Raw genomic sequence first — 19,602 nt, 5'->3', positions numbered from 1 at the left:
CAACTGCACTGTGAAAAAAACGACTTCTCCTCTCATCTAGAGTCTGTCTGTGTGTTTCTTCTAGTTACCGATCTCTGTCGGATGGTAATGTTTTCCCTCAGCCGTATCGAATTTTACATTTTCACAATGTGTCACTCAGTGCGGGAGCAATCGAACGTGCCAAATACTCATAGCTACCGCATCGGGAACAACATGAACATGTTATCAGCAGAGAGAAACATTATGGGGTGGAGGGAGGTTACAGGATAACAATTCTATAAAGAGTTAATTGTGCTTACAGGACATGTTCTGTAACAAACATATAGAATATCTCCTGTTCCATATTTAGTGCAGTCATTTTGACCAAGGCTCATAGTGAATAGGGACTTGGGATGCAGACATACAGATACAGAATAGCCCCGTGGAGGGGGGAGAAACCAATCGCCCCAAGTGTATTGAGAGGAGAATCCTAAGTGTCCCTGTACTAAGTTAAAGTTGATGCTCCAAAGATTTTGTATAATTACAGCCAGTAGTTTTGAAAGTAGTGCTAACGAGCCAAAACAGGTCTCTGAAATGTTGTACAATTCTGTGCTGTCATCAATTTCATATGATATTTGATGAATTGCAAAACAAAACAAAAAACATTTATTTTTATTTTTTGCAATTCGTATATGATACAAATTCAAATTTGTACAGTATGTTACGAATTTCTAAGTGCTTATGGTTCCGACTGCATCTCTAAACCTAGGGAAACTAATTTGTTGCTCGCCACTTCCTCCTCACTCTCACGTAGAGGAAAGGAGAGGCCTTGCAGGTGGTGGATTTAGCAGGGCTGAATGTAAATCAGCTTACTGACACACACACACGCACGCACACACAGAAAACACACACAGAAATGTGAACACACACACACAGGGAAAGGGAGAGAGAGAGAGAGAACACAGGGCCTGTGGGCAGAGGGTCCTCTACACAACATGGCGGCCCCCTCCCTGTCCATGCATAATGCATGGCAACATGTTAATACGTTATTCTGCGTTGCATGCATTAATGATCACGGGGAGACTCGCTAGCACTCTCTGCACTGCGGCAATTAATAAAAGATAAAGCACAGAGAAAGGCCAACACACCGCCTTTCCCCCTTTTGATCTGCTGAGATGCGTTTTAGACCAATTCTTAACCTGGTTTATTTCTGCCGCTTGTGGGGAGAGAGTGTGGGTGGGTGGGTGGGGTGGGGGGCTGAGGACTGGGATTAGTGGGGGGGTGTTGAATAATGAAAGGAGGGTATGCTATCAGAGACTGAAGGAGAGCAGGCCTCTTTCTCAGCTGATATAGGCAGCACACAAGGCTATGCCACCCTCCCCCACCACACACACATTCAAACTAGTCTCTCTGGGGAGGATATAAAGCGTTAACTTGTCACTGGGAAGTTGTGAAATCAGGGGTTTAACCCGATTCATTCCAATAAGGTGGTGCATAAAACATGAAACTACAAACACACCAAAAAACTATTCAAGAGACACATACAACATGAGTCTCCTATTCACCTTCTCCTCCCGCTACCCCCACAGCCCCCTCATCCAGACAGAGACAGAGAGAGAGAGAGAGAGAGAGAGATGCAGAGGACCAGGTGTAGATGTGACAGCTCCTGCTTGTTGTCAAGTCTTTGTTCAACTGAGTGTGAGGTGTCCAGGCTGCCTGTCAATCTGACAGCTGAGAGAGAAGTTCTGGAGATGACAGCTCATCCCGTCCGCTCCACTCATTCTCCCTATCTCTCTCTCTCATTCTCCCCCCTCCCTTTCCACTCTCTCTCTCGCTATTTCCCTCGCTCACACAGAGAACGAGAAAAAGAAAAAAAGGAGAGAAAGAAAAACAATGTGTGTAAAACAGTGTAATCACTGTTTATTAGGGTGGCCTGGCCCTGTCATGTGGAAGGGACCACAGCCACATATTAAAGTGATAAGACAATTAGGACCATTATGGTATTACACTGCCTAATGTCATGAAGATCACAAATTACACTGTGCTGTGGAGGGAGGGAGGGAGGGAGGGGGAGAGAGAGAGAGAGAGAGAGAGAGAGAGAGAGAGAGAGAGAGAGAGAGAGAGAGAGAGAGAGAGAGAGGGAATGAGGAAGAAGAAACTCCACCATCTGCATTTCACCAACTTTAAGCCAGCAGAAAATTGAGTTAATGATGTCAGCCAATTAACAAGCTGTGTGAATAAAAAACACAAAGGGTTATGGGGGAATAGCTAAGGAGAGCCGAGATGGTTTAACAAAATGATACAACAGTAATCAACATAAGCCAAAGTAGGCCTACTCATTTTTAAACTAACTACACACTGACTCAGACTCCTTATTTGCATTCATTTGAATTAAACGAAAAGCAGGCAGAGAGATTTGTATCCACATTATTATCTGCAGTGGGTCCATTAGCCCAGCTAAATAATTCAAGCCATATGAATTGTGATCTGAGGTCTGCAAAACAATCCCATGAAAAATACATCTCTCTGTCAACAGATAATACTGGATTCTACGTTCTGCATTCATCCTGACGAAGGAATGAGAAAAAAACAGAACACTGACTAATCAAAGAAACAACGCAGAAGACACCAGAACATCTGTACAATTAAAGGTTCCCAGTGACGGTACACTTTGAAGACTACAAACAAATCCTCCCCCAAAGAACTAACAAAACTAATGAATCCTACAGCGGACTGCTTCTCTCTCAGGCTGACAGGGAGAGGAGAGGTAGCAGAATCTGGAGGGAGCCTTCACAGCACCCAGACGGATGGATGGTCCGTTTCCTCCGCCGTGCCACAGAGAGAGAGGGAAGGAAAAAAAACAGAAGGGAAATCTGTTTCCTGTCATCTCCCATCTTGTCAGTCTCTGTTCAGACATCTTGCATCTCCCCCACCAGCTGTTTACTGGCCAGGCTGACAGATGGCTCCCTCGCTTTGAAATAGTTATTTCTCTCTCTCTCACTCTCACTCTCTCTCTCTCTCTCTCTGAAAAGTTTTCGGGCTATGTCTGACCCTTTTGCAGTTTATGGACATGATTAAGCTGGCATGACACATGATAAGCAACTTGGAATATCGTTATTCTTAGGATCTTCGTGAAAGGAAACAGTTATGTATGCAAATACTGTATTTGTGCGTGTGACCAATTCAGTGTGTGTGACTGATTCAGTGTGTGTGACTGATTCAGTGTGTGTGACTGATTCAGTGTGTGTCCCTGATTCAGTGTGTGTCCAGAACTGTTCCAGCCATCCTGCCAAGTCAGACGGATATCCAGCCAAGCTTAGCTCAGAGGGCGACAGGGAAAAGCATAGGATTGTTCTCCGGATAATGCCAGCATAACCTGCTTTTGCCAAACAGTTACACAAGTTTTCATTCAGACAAAAAGCGATTGTTCGGTTTCCCTACCCTAGCAGTCTGTGAGCATCTATCCTCACACTGGTCTGCAGCATTCCCAACACTGACTGCCTGCCAGGGTGAGGTGATCCTGTGTGTGTGCGTGCTTGCCTGCCTGCGTGTGTGTTGTCTGAGACTACAGAGGGCTCATTGAGCCCGGGTACAAGGGTATGCCCATGCAGGGTCAGAAGGCAGCTAAACTATGGGAACCATCTCAGTGTCCAGTCATCCGGCAGGGAGAAACCGGAGCTGAGCTCAGCCCTGGACCCAGCAACAGACAGCCGACGGAGCAGGCATTCCAATGGGAATATCACTGTAATGAGCTCCGAGACTGGTTCCGTTTGAAAAGACTGAACTGAGTGCTCCCTCTCTACCTGGCATAGACCTTCACTGCAGCGGGCAGAAAAGTTTTCAAAATGGGTTCTGTGATTTGAGACAGTCGCATAAGGACAGACAAAAAGGCATGCACACTTTATATAGATATGGACTACAAATGTGCACATTGGTGGTCATTAAAGGTGAGATGTAGCAGGCAGTGTTAGAGGGACTGGCAATTCCTGGTTGTCTGGGCATGCTGTCAATCACCCTGTCATACTCTCTTAGCCCATGTCCCTGGTGGCTGCACTGAGGGCCCAGCCAATCTCGCCTCTGTCATTGCTCAGTGATCCACACTCAGCCCATCCACTCTCCTCCAGAGAGAGCGAGAGCGAGAGAGAGTGTGTTACAGCAGAGCTGTTGTGTTTACATCCAGCAAATTAACACAAAAATGGCAGAGCGACATGTGATCCCGCTCTGAGCCCAGGCCAGACCACCCCCCCGAGGCTGAGGAGGCCTGCAGCCCTCTCCATCTCACAGGAAGACAGGCCCACAGTACAGCAGAGAGGAGAGGAGAAGACACCAGCATTACCAAACATGGCTCTCAGTCACACACAGATACCAGTGAGAATGGTGTGACCTAACCTCCTAGAGTTGTTCAGTACTCACTTAGGGAGAAAGTCATTTGTCATCTGCAATGAAGGCTGCTGCTACTACTGTAGCTATGAACTTGAAGCTCAGACAAGTGTGTCATATTATGAAACACATCATTGTAAACCAATGACATTGTGTAAGATCAGCTCTATATTCCTTGTTAGTCTGGAAGAGGCTGCTGTGAGTAAGCGATCTAATCTACAGTATGAATCTGATGGGTAAATATAGTCAAATACTGACAATGCTAATCAGACAACCACTGCTAACCTTCACATTTGTGAATAACGTAAAACAACAATTGTCACGCCCTGACCGTAGAGATCCTTATTATTCTCTATGTTTGGTTAGGTCAGGGTGTGACTCGGGCGGGGAAGTCTATGTTTTCTGTTTCTTTGTTTGTGGGCCGAGTGTGGTTCCCAATCAGAGGCAGCTGTCTATCGTTGTCTCTGATTGGGAATCATACTTAGGCAGCCTGTTTTCCACCTGTGTTTGTGGGAGGTTATTTTCTGTTTAGTGTCTGTGCCTGACGGAACTGTTAGCTTTCGTTTTGTTGCTTTTGGTTATTCGTGTTTGAGTGTTTCTTGAAATAAAGTATCATGAACACTTACCACGCTGCGCCTTGGTCCACTTCTCCTTCTAACGACGAGCGTTACAACAATGCTCTGACGAAGGAGCTTGTGTGAACATGAAAGGTTATTGAAGGGTTCTACTGTAAATGAACTTATTTGTATCACTTCACTAGAAAACAAAAACTAAATCCTTAAATCCAGGTAGCTCTACTGTCAAAAATCTGCGTAGTTTCTAGAAAACACTGTTTCATCCCTGAGCTTATGTTGTCTGTCCTGTGGTAAGGCCTTTTGTTTGACAGATGTTTACAGGCGATGTGCGATGCTTCCTCACTGTGTACTACAGAGTACTGCCTTTGAAACATCTGGACCACTCTGGGACTTAACAGTAATCTCCTTGGCTAGCTACAGTCAGAAACACGGTCCTAGAATTTCAATAGTCTAAAATAAGTGTGCTGCTTTTCTGAAATGCTGTGTGCTTTACCACAGAGGATAGGGTGAGACGTTCTGTAAGCCTCTTACCAATTCTTCAGCTTTTAAGCAGAAATAAATTAAACTGGCTTGGCTAAACCGCTCCAATAAACTCTCATTAAATTCTGCCGAGCGTGGATTGGCTGGGATAAAGTTTCATACAGATAAACTCTTTCCTTATTTGAGAAGTCAACTTTGTGTTTTTAGGTGGGTGGGTGGGTGGGTGGGGGGGTGTTGTACATTTTAGATGCTCTAAGCGAGGCATGCGAGTTATAAAACAGAGAATGGCCAGTCATTAGTACCAGTTTGTCACGGGCGTCGTACGGATTGGACCAATATGCAGCGGGAACGTATATACTCATCTTCTTTTTAATGTGAAGAATGAAAAACAAACAAATCACGTATACAAAACAAACGAACGACACTAACAGTCCTATCAGGTGCTCAGACACTAAACAGGAGACAACTACCCACAAATCCCATAGAAAAAACACCCCTCTTAAATAAGACCTTCAATTGGAAGCAACGAGGAGCAGCTGCTTCCAATTGAAGGTCAACCCCATTAACCTGTTAGGGCTAGGGGGCAGTATTTACACGGCCGGATAAAAAACGTATCTGATTTAATCTGGTTACTACTCCTGCCCAGTAACTAGAATATGCATATAATTATTGGCTTTGGATAGAAAACACCCTAAAGTTTCTAAAACTTAGTATAACAGAACTCATATGGCAGGCAAAAACCTGAGAAGATTCTGAACAGGAAGTGGCCTGTCTGACAAGTTCTTGTTAATCTTGGCTCTTTTTATTGAAGACTGAGGATATTTGCTGTAACGTGACACTTCCTACGGCTCCCATAGGCTCTCAGAACCCGGGAAAAAGCTGAATGATATCGAGGCAGCGCCAGGCTGAAACACAATATCTCGTTTGGAAAGTGGCCGATCAGAGGATCGTCAGACTAAGGCTCGTGCACGAGGGGATCCCATGCTTTTACTTTCTCTCTCGTTGAATGTAAACAGGCTTTGCCGGTCAGAATATTATCGCTTTTTTACGAGAAAAGTGGCATAAAAATTGATTTTAAACAGCGGTTGACATGCTTCGAAGTACGGTAATGGAATATTTAGAAATTCTTTGTCACGAAATGCGCCATGCTCGTAACCCTTATTTACCCTTTCGGATAGTGTCTTGAACGCACGAACAAAACGCCGCTATTTGGATATAACAATGGATTATTTGGGACCAAACCAACATTTGTTATTGAAGTAGAAGTCCTGGGAGTGCATTCTGACGAAGACAGCAAAGGTAATAACATTTTTCTTATAGTAAATCTGACTTTGGTGAATGCTAAACTTGCTGGGTGTCTAAATAGCTAGCCCTGTTATCTACTTAGAATATTGCAAAATGTGCTTTCACCGAAAAGCTATTTTAAAATCGGACATATCGAGTGCATAGAGGAGTTCTGTATCTATAATTCTTAAAATAATTGTTATGTTTTTTTGTGAACGTTTATCGTGAGTAATTTAGTAAATTCACCGGAAGTGTTCGGTGGGAATGCTAGTCACATGCTAGTCACCTGCTAATGTAAAAAGCTGGTTTTTGATATAAATATGAACTTGACTGAACAAAACATGCATGTATTGTATAACATAATGTCCTAAGATTGTCATCTGATGAAGATCATCAAAGATTAGTGCTGCATTTAGCTGTGGTTTGGGTTTATGTGACATTATATGCTAGCTTGAAAAATGGGTGTCTGATTATTTCTGGCTGGGTACTCCGCTGACATAATCTAATGTTTTGCTTTCGTTGTAAAGCCTTTTTGAAATCGGACAGTGTGGTTAGATTAACGAGAGTCTTGTCTTTAAAATGCTGTAAAATAGTCATATGTTTGAGAAATTGAAGTAATAGCATTTCTAAGGTATTTGAATAACGCGCCACGGGATTCAACTGGCTGTTGAGTAGGTGGGACGCAAGCGTCTGACCAAACTACAATAACAAATAACCCCTTTACTGGTCAGGACGTGACAGTACCCCCCCCCCCCCCCCCCCCACCCCCAAAAGGTGCAGACCCTGGATGCACCTGAAACAAAAAACTAGCAAAACAATAACCCACAACAAAAAAATCCCAGAACTACATGGGAGGGAAGGGAGGGTTGGCCACCGTCACCGACGGTTCTTCTGCAACACCCCCCCTTCCCAATACTCCCCCCTACGGAGGTGGCTCAGGAGCAGGACGCAGACCCCGCTCCACCACTGGCTCACCCCACTTCAGTGTTGTCTCTAGAGCGAAGTCCCTCTCCGTCGACCCCGGACTGGGGACCCTCGCAACAGGCGACTCTGGCTTCGTCGGACTGGAGGGCGACTCTGGCTGCGTTGGACTGGAGGGCGAATCTCTCGGTTCCGGACTGTGGGCCGTCTCCCTCGGTTCCGAACTGTGGGCCGTCTCTCTCGGTTCCGAACTGTGGGCCGTCTCTCTCGGCTCCGGACTGTGGGCCGTCTCTCTCGGCTCCGGACTGTGGGCCGTCTCTCTCGGCTCCGGACTGTGGGCCGTCTCGCTCGGTTCCGAACTGTGGGCCGTCTCTCTCGGTTCCGAACTGTGGGCCGTCTCTCTCGGCTCCGGACTGTGGGCCGTCTCTCTCGGCTCCAGACTGTGGGCCGTTTCTCTCGGCTCCGGACTGTGGGCCGTCTCGCTCGGCTCCGGACTGTGGGCCGTCTCTCTACGGGGCACTGTCGCCGGAAGCTCTGGACGGGGCACTGTTGCCGGACACTCCCGACGAGGCACTGTCACCGGACACTCTGGACGAGGCACTGTTGCCGGACACTCTGAACAGGGCACTGTTGCCGGAAGCTCTGGACAGGGACTGCACACTGAAGGCCTGATGCATGGGGCTGGTTTAGGAAGCGCCAGACTAGGGACACGCACCACAGGGCTAGTGCGAGGAGCAGGAGCAGGACGAGCTGGACTGGGCTGACGCACTGGAAGCCTGGTGCATGGTGCTGGTACTGGAGCTATCAGACTGGAGACACGCACCCCAAGGCTAGTGCGAGGAGCAGGAGCAGGACGTACTGGACTGGGCTGACGCACTGGAAGCCTGGTGTGTGGGGCTGGTACTGGAGGTACCAGACTGGAGACACGCACCCCAAGGCTAGTGTGAGGAGCAGGAACAGGACGTACTGGACTGGGCTGACGCACTGGAAGCCTGGTACGTGGGGCTGGTACTGGAGGTACCAGACTGGAGACACGCACCCCAAGGCTAGTGTGAGGAGCAGGAACAGGACGTACTGGACTGGGCTGACGCACTGGAAGCCTAGTGCGTGGGGCTGGTACAGGAGGTACCAGACTGGTGACACACACCTCAAGGCTGGGTACTTTCGAGTTTTAACCACTTAATAATTCATGAACCAAATAGATATCAGTAAAAACACTATAACTAATTGGTAGGTCTACCTTTACTTGTTACTTCTGTGAGCTTTCATAATCCTCCGTCCTCATGAGGGAGAGAAATCAGAAAATATCTTAAAGATATGTGGGTTTTTGGTAACGGAATTTCAAGGCACAGGCTAATGTTTCTTAAACTTACACAAGGCAAATAATTACTAAATATACACTACCGTTAAATTTTTTTGGGTCACTTAGAAATGTCCTTGTTTTTGAAAGAAAAGCTCATTTTTTGTCCATTAAAATAACATCAAATTTATCAGAAATACAGTGTAGACATTGTTAATGTTGTAAATGACTATTGTAGCTGGAAACGGCTGATTTTTCATGGAATATCTACATAGGCGTAGAGAGGCCCATTATCAGCATGTAACGAGGGTCGTATAAAGGGGACCAAGGCGCAGCGTGTAGAGTGCTCATACTTTCCTTTAATGAAAACACTTAAACAAAACAACAAAACGACAGCCAACAGTTCCGTCAGGTATACTAACAAAACGGAAAACAACTACCCACACCAACACAGGAAAACAAGCTGCCTAAGTATGGCTTCCAATCAGAGACAACGATAGACAGCTGCCTCTGATTGGAAACCATACCTGGCCAAAACATAGAAAACAAAAACATAGAAAACAAAAACATAGAATGCCAACCCACCTATCACACCCTGACCTAACTAAACAGAGAAAACACAGCTCTCCTAGGTCAGAGCGTGACACAGCAACCATCACTCCTGTGTTCCAATGGCACGTTGTGTTAGCTAATCCAAGTTGATCATTTTAAAAGGTTAATAGTACCCACAAAACACCAGTCTCAACGTCAACAGCGAAGAGGCGACTCCGGGATGCTTGCCTTCTAGGCAGAGTTCCTCTGTCCAGTGTCTGTGTTCTTTTGCCCATCTTAATCTTTTATTTTTATTGGACAGTCTAAGATATGGCTTTTTCTTTGCAACTCTGCCTAGGAGGCCAGCATCCCGGAGTCGCCTCTTCACTGTTGACGTTGAGACTGGTGTTTTGCGGGTACTATTTAATGAAGCTGCCAGTTGACGACTTGTGAGGCATCTGTTTCTCAAACTAGACAATCTAATGTACTTGTCCTCTTGCTCAGAGATTTAAGGCAATCCAAGTTCTCGTCTTTCACTGCTTATACTTCCATGGTCAGTAGACCCTGAGGGAAATAGCCAGTCTCTCCATCATGGAGGACTGTCCAACTATAGTTCCAGCCCACACCCCACTTAGCGGTTGGTATTGTCATTATAGTTATGATGCTCTACCTCCCTGTATTCTCCAACCATCCAACTCGCCTGGCACACTGGCAGTAAATACAGAGGAGGGTAAACGAGACACATTCTCTGTAATTATCCACATTAGAGCTGGAACCATCTTATTGCTGGGTTTTTCCAGGTAAGTAAAATAATTTTCCTCATCTGTGAAACAGCTCAGGGATGTGATTAAACCTAGAGAGGGAGGGATAATAGAGGTGTAATAAAGATTGAATAAGCTCAAATACAGCAAGCACCAAGCAGGGAACATCATCCAACCAAGGGCAGGTATAATAACTGCCCGAGAGAGCGAGAGAGAGCTCTTACTATAGTTACATATGGCCGTGGGTGTGTAACAATGAATTAGCCCAGTGTGAGTTAGTACTCACCGTCTGTGGGCCCTGGCTGGAAGCAGTAGAGCCAGGCCTCTGCAGGGTCTAGCGCCACAGCAGCTCAAAGAAACACACAGAGAAAGGGAGAACAAAGAGCCCACACAGAGAATAGAGCTACAGTACTCTCCTTCCTTCCACCACCTCCCCTCGTGGTCGACTCCCCCACCCGACCCCCTCAGCTCTGAATGAGTGGGGGGGTGACCAGCTAGCCCGCCTCATATCACTCCGTCCCCGTCTCACTCACGTCAGAGTCCGGGGAAAGGAAAACAGACAGTTAGTCAAACTACAGTGCTGCTGCTGAACCTGCTTGTTTAAGGTCAATTCCTATAAACACCGCTGAGGCCGGCTGTCAATCAAACAGACCTTTCTGCAGGACAGACAGGTCAGCCAGGAGCAGGAAAGGCAGCGGCGGCTATTATTTTCTTCAACAGTCAATGCATGCGCACATGCCCACACCCACAAACTCTCATGCTCGTGCACACATACACAGAACAGTATAGTATACAGAGAGCAAAAACACAGCGCAATAGGACTTTGTTCAATTGTAAAGGCTGTCAAAATTGTTGAATATTTATATATTAAAACTCAATACGAGAGTAGGCTAAATTAGAGATCTCCACAATTCAATGAGTCCAGCAATCTGTCAAACCATGATATCTTTAATCCTACTCTCATGAAATATCTGATACATACAGTGCCTTCAGAAAGTAGGCACTGTAACTCTTGATTAATTCCACGTTGTGTTGTGTTACAGCCTGAATTAAAAATGTAATACATATTTTCTTTTCACTCATCTACACACAACACCCCATAATGACAAAGTGAAAAGATGTTTGATTTTTTTGTCTCACATTTATTGAAAATGAAATAGAGAAATATCTAATTTTGTCACGCCCTGACCATAGAGAGCCTTTTATTCTCTATGTTGGTTAGGTCAGCGTGTGACTAAGGTGGGTTATCTAGGTTGTTTTATGTCTATGTTGGCCTGGTATGGTTCCCAATCAGAGGCAGCTGTTTGTGATTGTCTCTGATTGGGGATCATATTTAGGCAACCATTTCCCCACAGGTTTTTGTGGGATCTTATTTTGAGTTAGTGCATGCTGCACCTCTTATGATACGGTTCGTTGTTTGTTTCCGTTTTGTAAGTTTCACAAAAATAAAGATGTGGAACTCAGAGCACGCTGCGCATTGGTCCGTCTCTCCACACAACCGTAACAAATTTACATAAGTATTTACACCCGAGTCAAAACTTTGAAGCACCTTTGGCGGCGATTACCGCTTTGAGTTGTCTTGGGTATGTCTGTATCAGCTTCTCATATCTGGATTTGGGGATTTTCTCCCATTCTTCCTTGCAGATTTTCTCAAACTCTTATGTTAGATGGGGAGCGGTGGAGAAAAGTAATCTTGAATCTTTCCACAGATTTTTAATGGGATTCAAGTCTGGGCTTTGGCAGGGCCACACAAGGACTTTAACATTATTGTTCTGATGCCATTCCAGCGTTGCTCTGGCTGTATGCTTGGGGTCATTGTCCGGTTGGAATGTAAATCTTCGCCCTAGTCTAAGGTCATTTGCACTCTGTAGCAGATTCTCATCAAGGATTTGCCTGTATTTGGCTCCATTCATTGTTTCCTCTATTCTTACCAGTCTCCCAGTCCCTGTCACTGAAAAGCATACCCATAGCATGATGCTGCCACCACCATGCTTCACGGTAGGGATGGTGTTAGACGGGTGATGAGCTGTGCCTGGTTGTCTCCAGACAGAGCGCTTTGCATTCAGGCCAAAGAGTTACAATTTTGTCTCATCAGACAACAGAATCTTTTGCCTTATGATCTGTCTTTCACATGCTATTTTTGCAAACTACAGGAGTGCTGTTCTACCTGGCCACTCCCATAAAGCCCAGATGGGAGAAGTCTGTACAGCACTTCAACCAATCTCAGCCAAGGAACTCTGTAGGTCCGTCAGAGTGGTCTTTGGGTTCTTGGTCACCTCCCTTACCAAGGTATTTCTTGCCCGGTTGCTCAGTTTGATCAGACGGCCAGCTCTAGTTCGAGTCTGGGAAGTTCCATATTTTTTCAATTTCCTAATGATTGAGACCACAGTGGTCTTGGATTGACACTCTAGAACATTTTTTATACCCTTCCCCAGATATATGCCTCATCACAATTCCATCTACGGACCGTTCCTTGGACTTCATGGTATAGTTTATGCTCTGACATGCACTGTCAACTGTGGGGTATTATATAGACAGGTGTTTCTTTCTAAATCATGTTCAAGCAATTTAATTGGCTACAGGTGGACTCCAATCAAGTTGTAGTGACAAGGATGATCAAAGGATATTGGATGCACCTAAGCTCCATTTGGAGTGTCATAGCAAAGGGGTGTGAATACTTATATACATTTGATATTTCTGTATTTACTTTTCAATAAACTTGCAAAGATTTCTAAAAACATGTTGTCATTATGAGGTATTATGTGTAGATGGGTAAGAAACAAAAATATATTGAATCCATTTTGAATTCAGGCTGTAACACAAAATGTGGAATAAGTCAAGGGGTATGAATACTTTCTGAAGGCACTGTATATCAGTACAGAAGTCTGAGCATCTCGTCTTGTCTCTTTCCGCCTCGGATCCTGGCATTACTACCTCTCTCCTTAATCAACTGTGAAGTTAAAATGTTCACACTTTATTTTGTCAGACTCTAATGGAAGGAGGGCTGGTAAAGTGGAAATGAATGAGAGAAGCTGCACTCTTATACTTACACTTCTAAACCCGGCTGGGGCGGCTCGATGCAGTCATCCGGTTATGATGGTTCCCTTAACTAGTCTCCAGCAGCGTAATGTTAAGGGCCGTGGTGAGAGGAGATGACCATGGTGGCGGTGAGGGTGGCAGTTCTGCCTGATTCCTCAGTCCAGTGTCTGTGTTTTTTTGCCCATCTTAATCTTTTTTATATTTATTGGCCAGTCTGAGATATGGCTTTTTCTTTGCAACTGCTTAGAAGGCCAGCATCCTGGAGTACCTCTTCACTGTTAACGTTGAGACTGGTGTTACTATTACTATTAGACTGGTGTTACTAGTACTATTTAATGAAGCTGCAAGGTGTGGACTTGTGAGGCGTCTGTCTCAAACTAGACACTAACGTACTTGTCCTCTTGTTCAGTTGTGCACCGGGGCCTCCCATTCCTCTTTCTATTCTGGTTAGAGCCAGTTTGTGCTGTTCTGTGAAGGGAGTAGTACACAGAGTTGTACGAGATCTTCAGTTTCTTGCCAATTTCTCGCATGCAATGGCCTTCATTTCTCAGAACAAGAATAGACTGACGAGTTTCAGAAGAATGTCTTTGTTTCTGGCCATTTTGAGCCTGTAATCGAACCCACAAATGCTTATACTGCAGATACTCAACTAGTCGAAAGAAGGCCAGTTTTATTGCTTCTTTAATCAGCACAACAGTTTTCAGCTGTGCTAACATAATGACCATTGTTATGTTTGGAGGAAAAAGGGGGAGGCTTGCAAGCCAAAGACACCATCCCAACTGTGAAGCACAGGGGTGTAAGCATCATGTTGTGGGGGTGCTTTGCTGCAGGAGGGACTGGTGCACTTCACAAAATAGATGACATCATGAGGTAGGAAACTTATGTGGATATATTGAAGCAACATCTCAAGAAATCAGTCAGAAAGTTAAAGCTTGGTCGCAAACGGGTCTTCAAATGGACAATGACCCCAAGCATACTTCCAAAGTTGTGTCAAGATGGCTTAAGGACAACAAAGTCAAGGTATTGGAGTGGCCATCACAAAGCCCTGACCTCAATCCCATAGAAAATTTGTGGGCAGAACTGAAAAAGCGTGCGCGAGCAAGGAGGCCTACAAACCTGACTCAGTTACACCAGCTGTGTCAGGAGGAATGGGCCAAAATTCACCCAACTTATTGTGGGAAGCTTGTGGAAGGCTACCCAAAACATTTGACCCAAGTCAAACAATTTAAAGGCAATGCTACCAAATACTAATTGAGTGTATGTAAACTTCTGACCCACTGGGAATGTGATGAAAGAAATAAAAGCTGAAATAAATCATTCTCTCTACTATTATTTTGACATTTCACATTCTTAAAATAAAGTGGTGATCCTAACTGACCAAGACAGAACATTTTTACTAGGATTAAATGTCAGGAATTGTGAAAAACTGACTTTTATTATACACTGCTCAAAAAAATAAAGGGAACACTTAAACAATACATCCTAGATCTGAATGAAAGAAATAATCTTATTAAATACTTTTTTCTTTACATAGTTGAATGTGCTGACAACAAAATCACACCAAAATAATCAATGGAAATCCAATTTATCAACCCATGGAGGTCTGGATTTGGAGTCACACTCAAAATTAAAGTGGAAAACCACACTACTGGGCATGCTCCTGATGAGGTGGTGGATGGTCTCCTGAGGGATCTCCTCCCAGACCTGGACTAAAGCATCCGCCAACTCCTGGACAGTCTGTGGTGCAACGTGGCGTTGGTGGATGGAGCGAGACATGATGTCCCAGATGTGCTCAATTGGATTCAGGTCTGGGGAACGGGCGGGCCAGTCCATAGCATCAATGCCTTCCTCTTGCAGGAACTGCTGACACACTCCAGCCACATGAGGTCTAGCATTGTCTTGCATTAGGAGGAACCCAGGGCCAACCGCACCAGCATATGGTCTCACAAGGGGTCTGAGGATCTCATCTCGGTACCTAATGGCAGTCAAACCGGTCATGCTGGAGGATGTTGCAGGCAGCAGAACGTTCTCCACGGCGTCTCCAGACTCTGTCACGTCTGTCACGTGCTCAGTGTGAACCTGCTTTCATCTGTGAAGAGCACAGGGCGCCAGTGGCGAATTTGCCAATCTTGGTGTTCTCTGGCAAATGCCAAACGTCCTGCACGGTGTTGGGCTGTAAGCACAACCCCCACCTGTGGACGTCGGGCCCTCATACCACCCTCATGGAGTCTGTTTCTGACCGTTTGAGCAGACACATGCACATTTGTGGCCTGCTGGAGGTCATTTTGCAGGGCTCTGGCAGTGCTCCTCCTGCTCCTCCTTGCACAAAGGCGGAGGTAGCGGTCCTGCTGCTGGGTTGTTGCCCTCCTACGGCCTCCTCCACGTCTCCTGATGTACTGGCCTGTCTCCTGGTAGCGCCTCCATGCTCTGGACACTACGCTGACAGATACAGCAAATCTTCTTGCCACAGCTCGCATTGATGTGCCATCCTTGATGAGCTGCACTACCTGAGCCACTTGTGTGGGTTGTAGACTCCGTCTCATGCTACCACTAGAGTGAAAGCACCGCCAGCATTCAAAAGTGACCAAAACATCAGCCAGGAAGCATAGGAACTGAGAAGTGGTCTGTGGTCTCCACCTGCAGAACCACTCCTTTATTGGGGGTGTCTTGCTTATTGCCTATAATTTCCACCTGTTGTCTATTCCATTTGCACAACAGCATGTGAAATGTATTGTCAATCAGTGTTGCTTCCTAAGTGGACAGTTTGATTTCACAGAAGTGTGATTGACTTGGAGTTACATTGTGTTGTTTAAGTGTTCCCTTTATTTTTTTGAGCAGTATATTTGGCTAAGGTGTATGTAAACTTCCGACTTCAACTGTATGCTGAGCACTTGTTGGCTGCTTTTCCTTCACTCTGTGGTCCAACTCATCCCAAACCATCTCTCTCCAAATTCGATCTTGTCTAATTCGGAAGACAGCCGCACCAATGTGTCGGAGGAAACACTGTTGAACTGACGACTGGGGTCAGCCTGCCAGCACCCGGCCTGCCACATGGAGTCACTAGAGCGCAATGAGCCAAGTAAAGCCCCCCCGGCCAAACCCTCCCCTAACCCAGATGACACTGGGCCAATTGTGCGGCACCCTATGGGACCCCCGATCACAGCCGGTTGTGATACCGTCCGGGATCGAACCCAGATCTGTAGTGACGCCTCTAGCACTGCGATGCAGTGCCTTAGACTGCTGCGCCACTCTGGAGGCCCCTCTTTCTAAATTTCTAATGGATATTTCCACCTCCATCTGCACGTAGAATGGTATTTTCGGCAATATCCTTTGTTCTTAACTGACTTGCCTAGTTACATTTAAAAAATATATATATATATATTAACTGATATGGCGTATACCTCCACTACACTACTTTGGTACGTATCAGTGGGGATTAAGAAGTGAGTATACACAATGACCACTGAATAAATAAGTGGGTTTATGCTCAGCATTAAATCTTCAACACCTTGCCACCACACAGGACAGGTTCATGCCCTAGCTGTAGATGTGAGAGATTGAAACTGGATGAAAGTGGGATCAATATAAATAAATAAATACATTTCAAGCTATGGACACATATCTCAAGCCAAAATTCCTGTGGGCAAAATTACATAAACCATATCCCCTATTTAGCCCCACTTTTCACATTTCCTAACATGTGAAAATCTGAATTTAATAAACAGTCTTGAGAGAGACATTGAAAAAAGGATAGAATATTCATGGTCTCAAAATGCTGGTAAGACATGTTGAATAAAGTATGAGCAATTTAAATAATAAAGACATACCTCTCTCCTGTGTTGTCAAAGCAGGATTGTCAGCAACAACAAAGTGTGCCAAACATCCCATTAGGGACATAAGTTATGGCTATATGCTAAAGGTCAAAAGCTAAGGCTATGTCCCAAATGGTACTCTTTTCCCTATATAGTGCACTACATTTGGCCAGAGCCCAATAAGAAGAAAAGCAGAAACCAACAGCTCATTAACTTACCTTCTCATTGTATTTGAACTTGACATAGAACCAACTGGACTTGATCATCCTGCCTCCGTCTGCTGTCCCTGGCTGATTCAGTGTGCCGACGGGAAGGGAACAGGTCAATAAGTCTTTTCCAAAAGGAATCACACAGCAACAGCGACACAATAAGTCACACAGCTAGAAAACAGCCAAAGCACCAGCTTCTTCTTTCTCCTGCTTCTGTTCTTTATCCTCTATGCTTCCCCCGTCTCTCTCACTCCCTTTCTCTCTCTCTGGTGTGGTGTGCACGGTATGCAGTGAGTGTGTATGGTGCAGCAGGCTTGGCAGGCTGACAGGACCTCTCCTCAGATGGACTTCAGCTGTGTTCATCACTAGTAGCAGATGGCAGTAAGAAGGGCGTTCTGTCCTATTCCTGTCCTCGACTCTGACTACACACATTAATGTAACAACCTCCTCCTCTCTGCCCAACCCCCCTCTTCCCCCTCTCACTCCCCCCTCCCCCCTCCCCCCTCTCCCCTCGACCCCTTAATCTTCCCTCTTCATTCAACATATTTTTTTCTCTCTCCTTGGCTCTCTGTTTTATGCCCTATGTAACAGAGCTCTTTCTTTCTAACCTCATTAAAGCCCTTTCTTGATCTTTCTCTGTAGTTGCTGCACTCTTCATATGAATAAAGTATAGTATCTTTGTGATTTCTCCATAGATCTCTAGCAAGGCATTTTACATTTGTTTCAAAAAAGAAGAAAAAAAAGAAGCTGACCCCGTTCAGTCGACTGGTCGATTGTTTGGTCGATAGGCTGTTGGTCGACCAAGATTTCTTTAGTCGAGCAGTCGCAATTATTTATTTATTTTTCATGGTGCACAAGACACGTGTCTGATTTGCGCCTGTCTGAGTGGACTAATCCATTATCAAGGATCTCAATGTACTTTGCACTGTTCATCTGTCCCTCGATCCTGACTAGTCTCCCAATCCCTGCCGCTGAAAACAGCATGATGGTGCCACCACCATGCTTCACCGTAGGGATGGTGCAAGGTTTCCTCTAGACGTGACGCTTGTTATTCAGGTCAAGGAGCTCTGTCAGAGTGACCATCGGATTCTTGGTCACCTCCCTGACCAAGGTCCTTCTCCCCCAATTGCTCGGTTTGGCCGCCCGGCAGCTCTAAGAAGAGATTTGGTGGTTACAAACTTCTTCAATTTAAGAATGATGAAGGCCACTGTGATCTTGGGGACCTTCAATGCTGCAGAAATTCTTTGGTACCCTTCCCCAGATCTGTGCCTCAACAAAATCCTATCTCGGAACTCTACAGACAATTCTTTCGACCTCATGGCTTGGTTTTTGACCTGACATGCACTGTCAACTGTGGGTCCTTATATAGACAGGATATAGACAGGTGTGTGCCTTCCCAAATCATGTCCAATCAATTGAATTACCACAGGTAGAGTCCAAGTTGTAGAAACATCTCAAGGATCAATGTAAACAGGATGCACCTGAGTTCAATTTCGAGTCTCATAGCAAAGGATCTGAATACTTATGTAAATATGGTATTTCTGTTTTTTATGTTTAATACATCTGATCAAATTTCTAAAATCCTGTTTTCGCTTTGCCATTATGGGGTATTGTGTGTAGATATTTAATCAATTTTAAAATAAGGCTGTAACGTAACAAAACGTGGAAAAAGTCAAGGGGTCTGAATACTTTCCGAATGTACTGTATGTAGTTGCCTTTATTCAAATACTTAGGGTGTGTCTGTCTATAGTATACATGGAAAAATAAGTTCAAACAAAGAACAGGACGACTCTCGGTCGACCAAGATTTGCTTTTGTCGGGGACAGCCCTAATTGAGACTATTGAACAACTGCGTCCAACAGAACATATTCAGTCAATGGCTGTCATGGACATATCAGATCAGATTAAGCTACACTTTGATCCACCAGACTCGTTCTTATAATTTAAAGTTTCAAAAAGTCAAAAGGAAAAGTCATTACTGCTCTACTGTCCACTATGCCATCTTCAAACACCATACAAGCATTGAGGGAATGGGTTATGACGAGCCAGCCCCACTAGTCTTCTCTATACTGTAGGAGGAAGAGAACAAGAGGTCTAAAAATGGCCACATACACATAGCTCAGATGGGGCCGGCGGGCCACCCTGGTTGTGTTTACATTCGGTCTCCTTAGTAGCACATCAGGTCAGGATCACACACACACTGCTGCTTGTGTATAGAATTATGTCATCTGGGACAGTGGTGTGAAATATCTGCCAGAGCTATAATAGGGTCCTTTATCCCAGAGGAATTATCCACATTTTGCAACCCGACATGAAACAGCAACAACTCTGTTGAAAAGAAATCCATCCATC

The 19,602-nt window shown here is 45.1% G+C and overlaps 1 protein-coding gene across 6 annotated transcripts in view; it reads right to left on the bottom strand.

Moving 5' to 3' along the window:
• auts2a (activator of transcription and developmental regulator AUTS2 a) overlaps window positions 1-19,602 on the bottom strand; it is a 471,784-nt gene that overhangs the window by 279,306 nt on the left and 172,876 nt on the right. Inside the window, exon 1 of one of the 6 annotated variants that reach the window (XM_029691169.1) lies at window positions 17,260-17,650. The exons of the other annotated variants lie outside the window; for them this stretch is intronic. Coding sequence (XP_029547029.1) covers window positions 17,260-17,307 — 48 coding nt within the window. The 5' untranslated portion in view covers window positions 17,308-17,650. Of the gene's footprint in view, window positions 1-17,259; window positions 17,651-19,602 lie in introns of those variants that run through there. 6 annotated transcript variants of the gene reach the window in all.

The sequence above is a fragment of the Salmo trutta genome, chromosome 15, assembly GCF_901001165.1.
Source record: "Salmo trutta chromosome 15, fSalTru1.1, whole genome shotgun sequence".
In the NCBI taxonomy this organism is placed as follows: Eukaryota; Metazoa; Chordata; class Actinopteri; order Salmoniformes; family Salmonidae; genus Salmo; species Salmo trutta.
The sequence above is the reverse complement of the archived record's forward strand: the minus strand, read 5'-3'. Positions and strand labels throughout refer to the sequence as shown.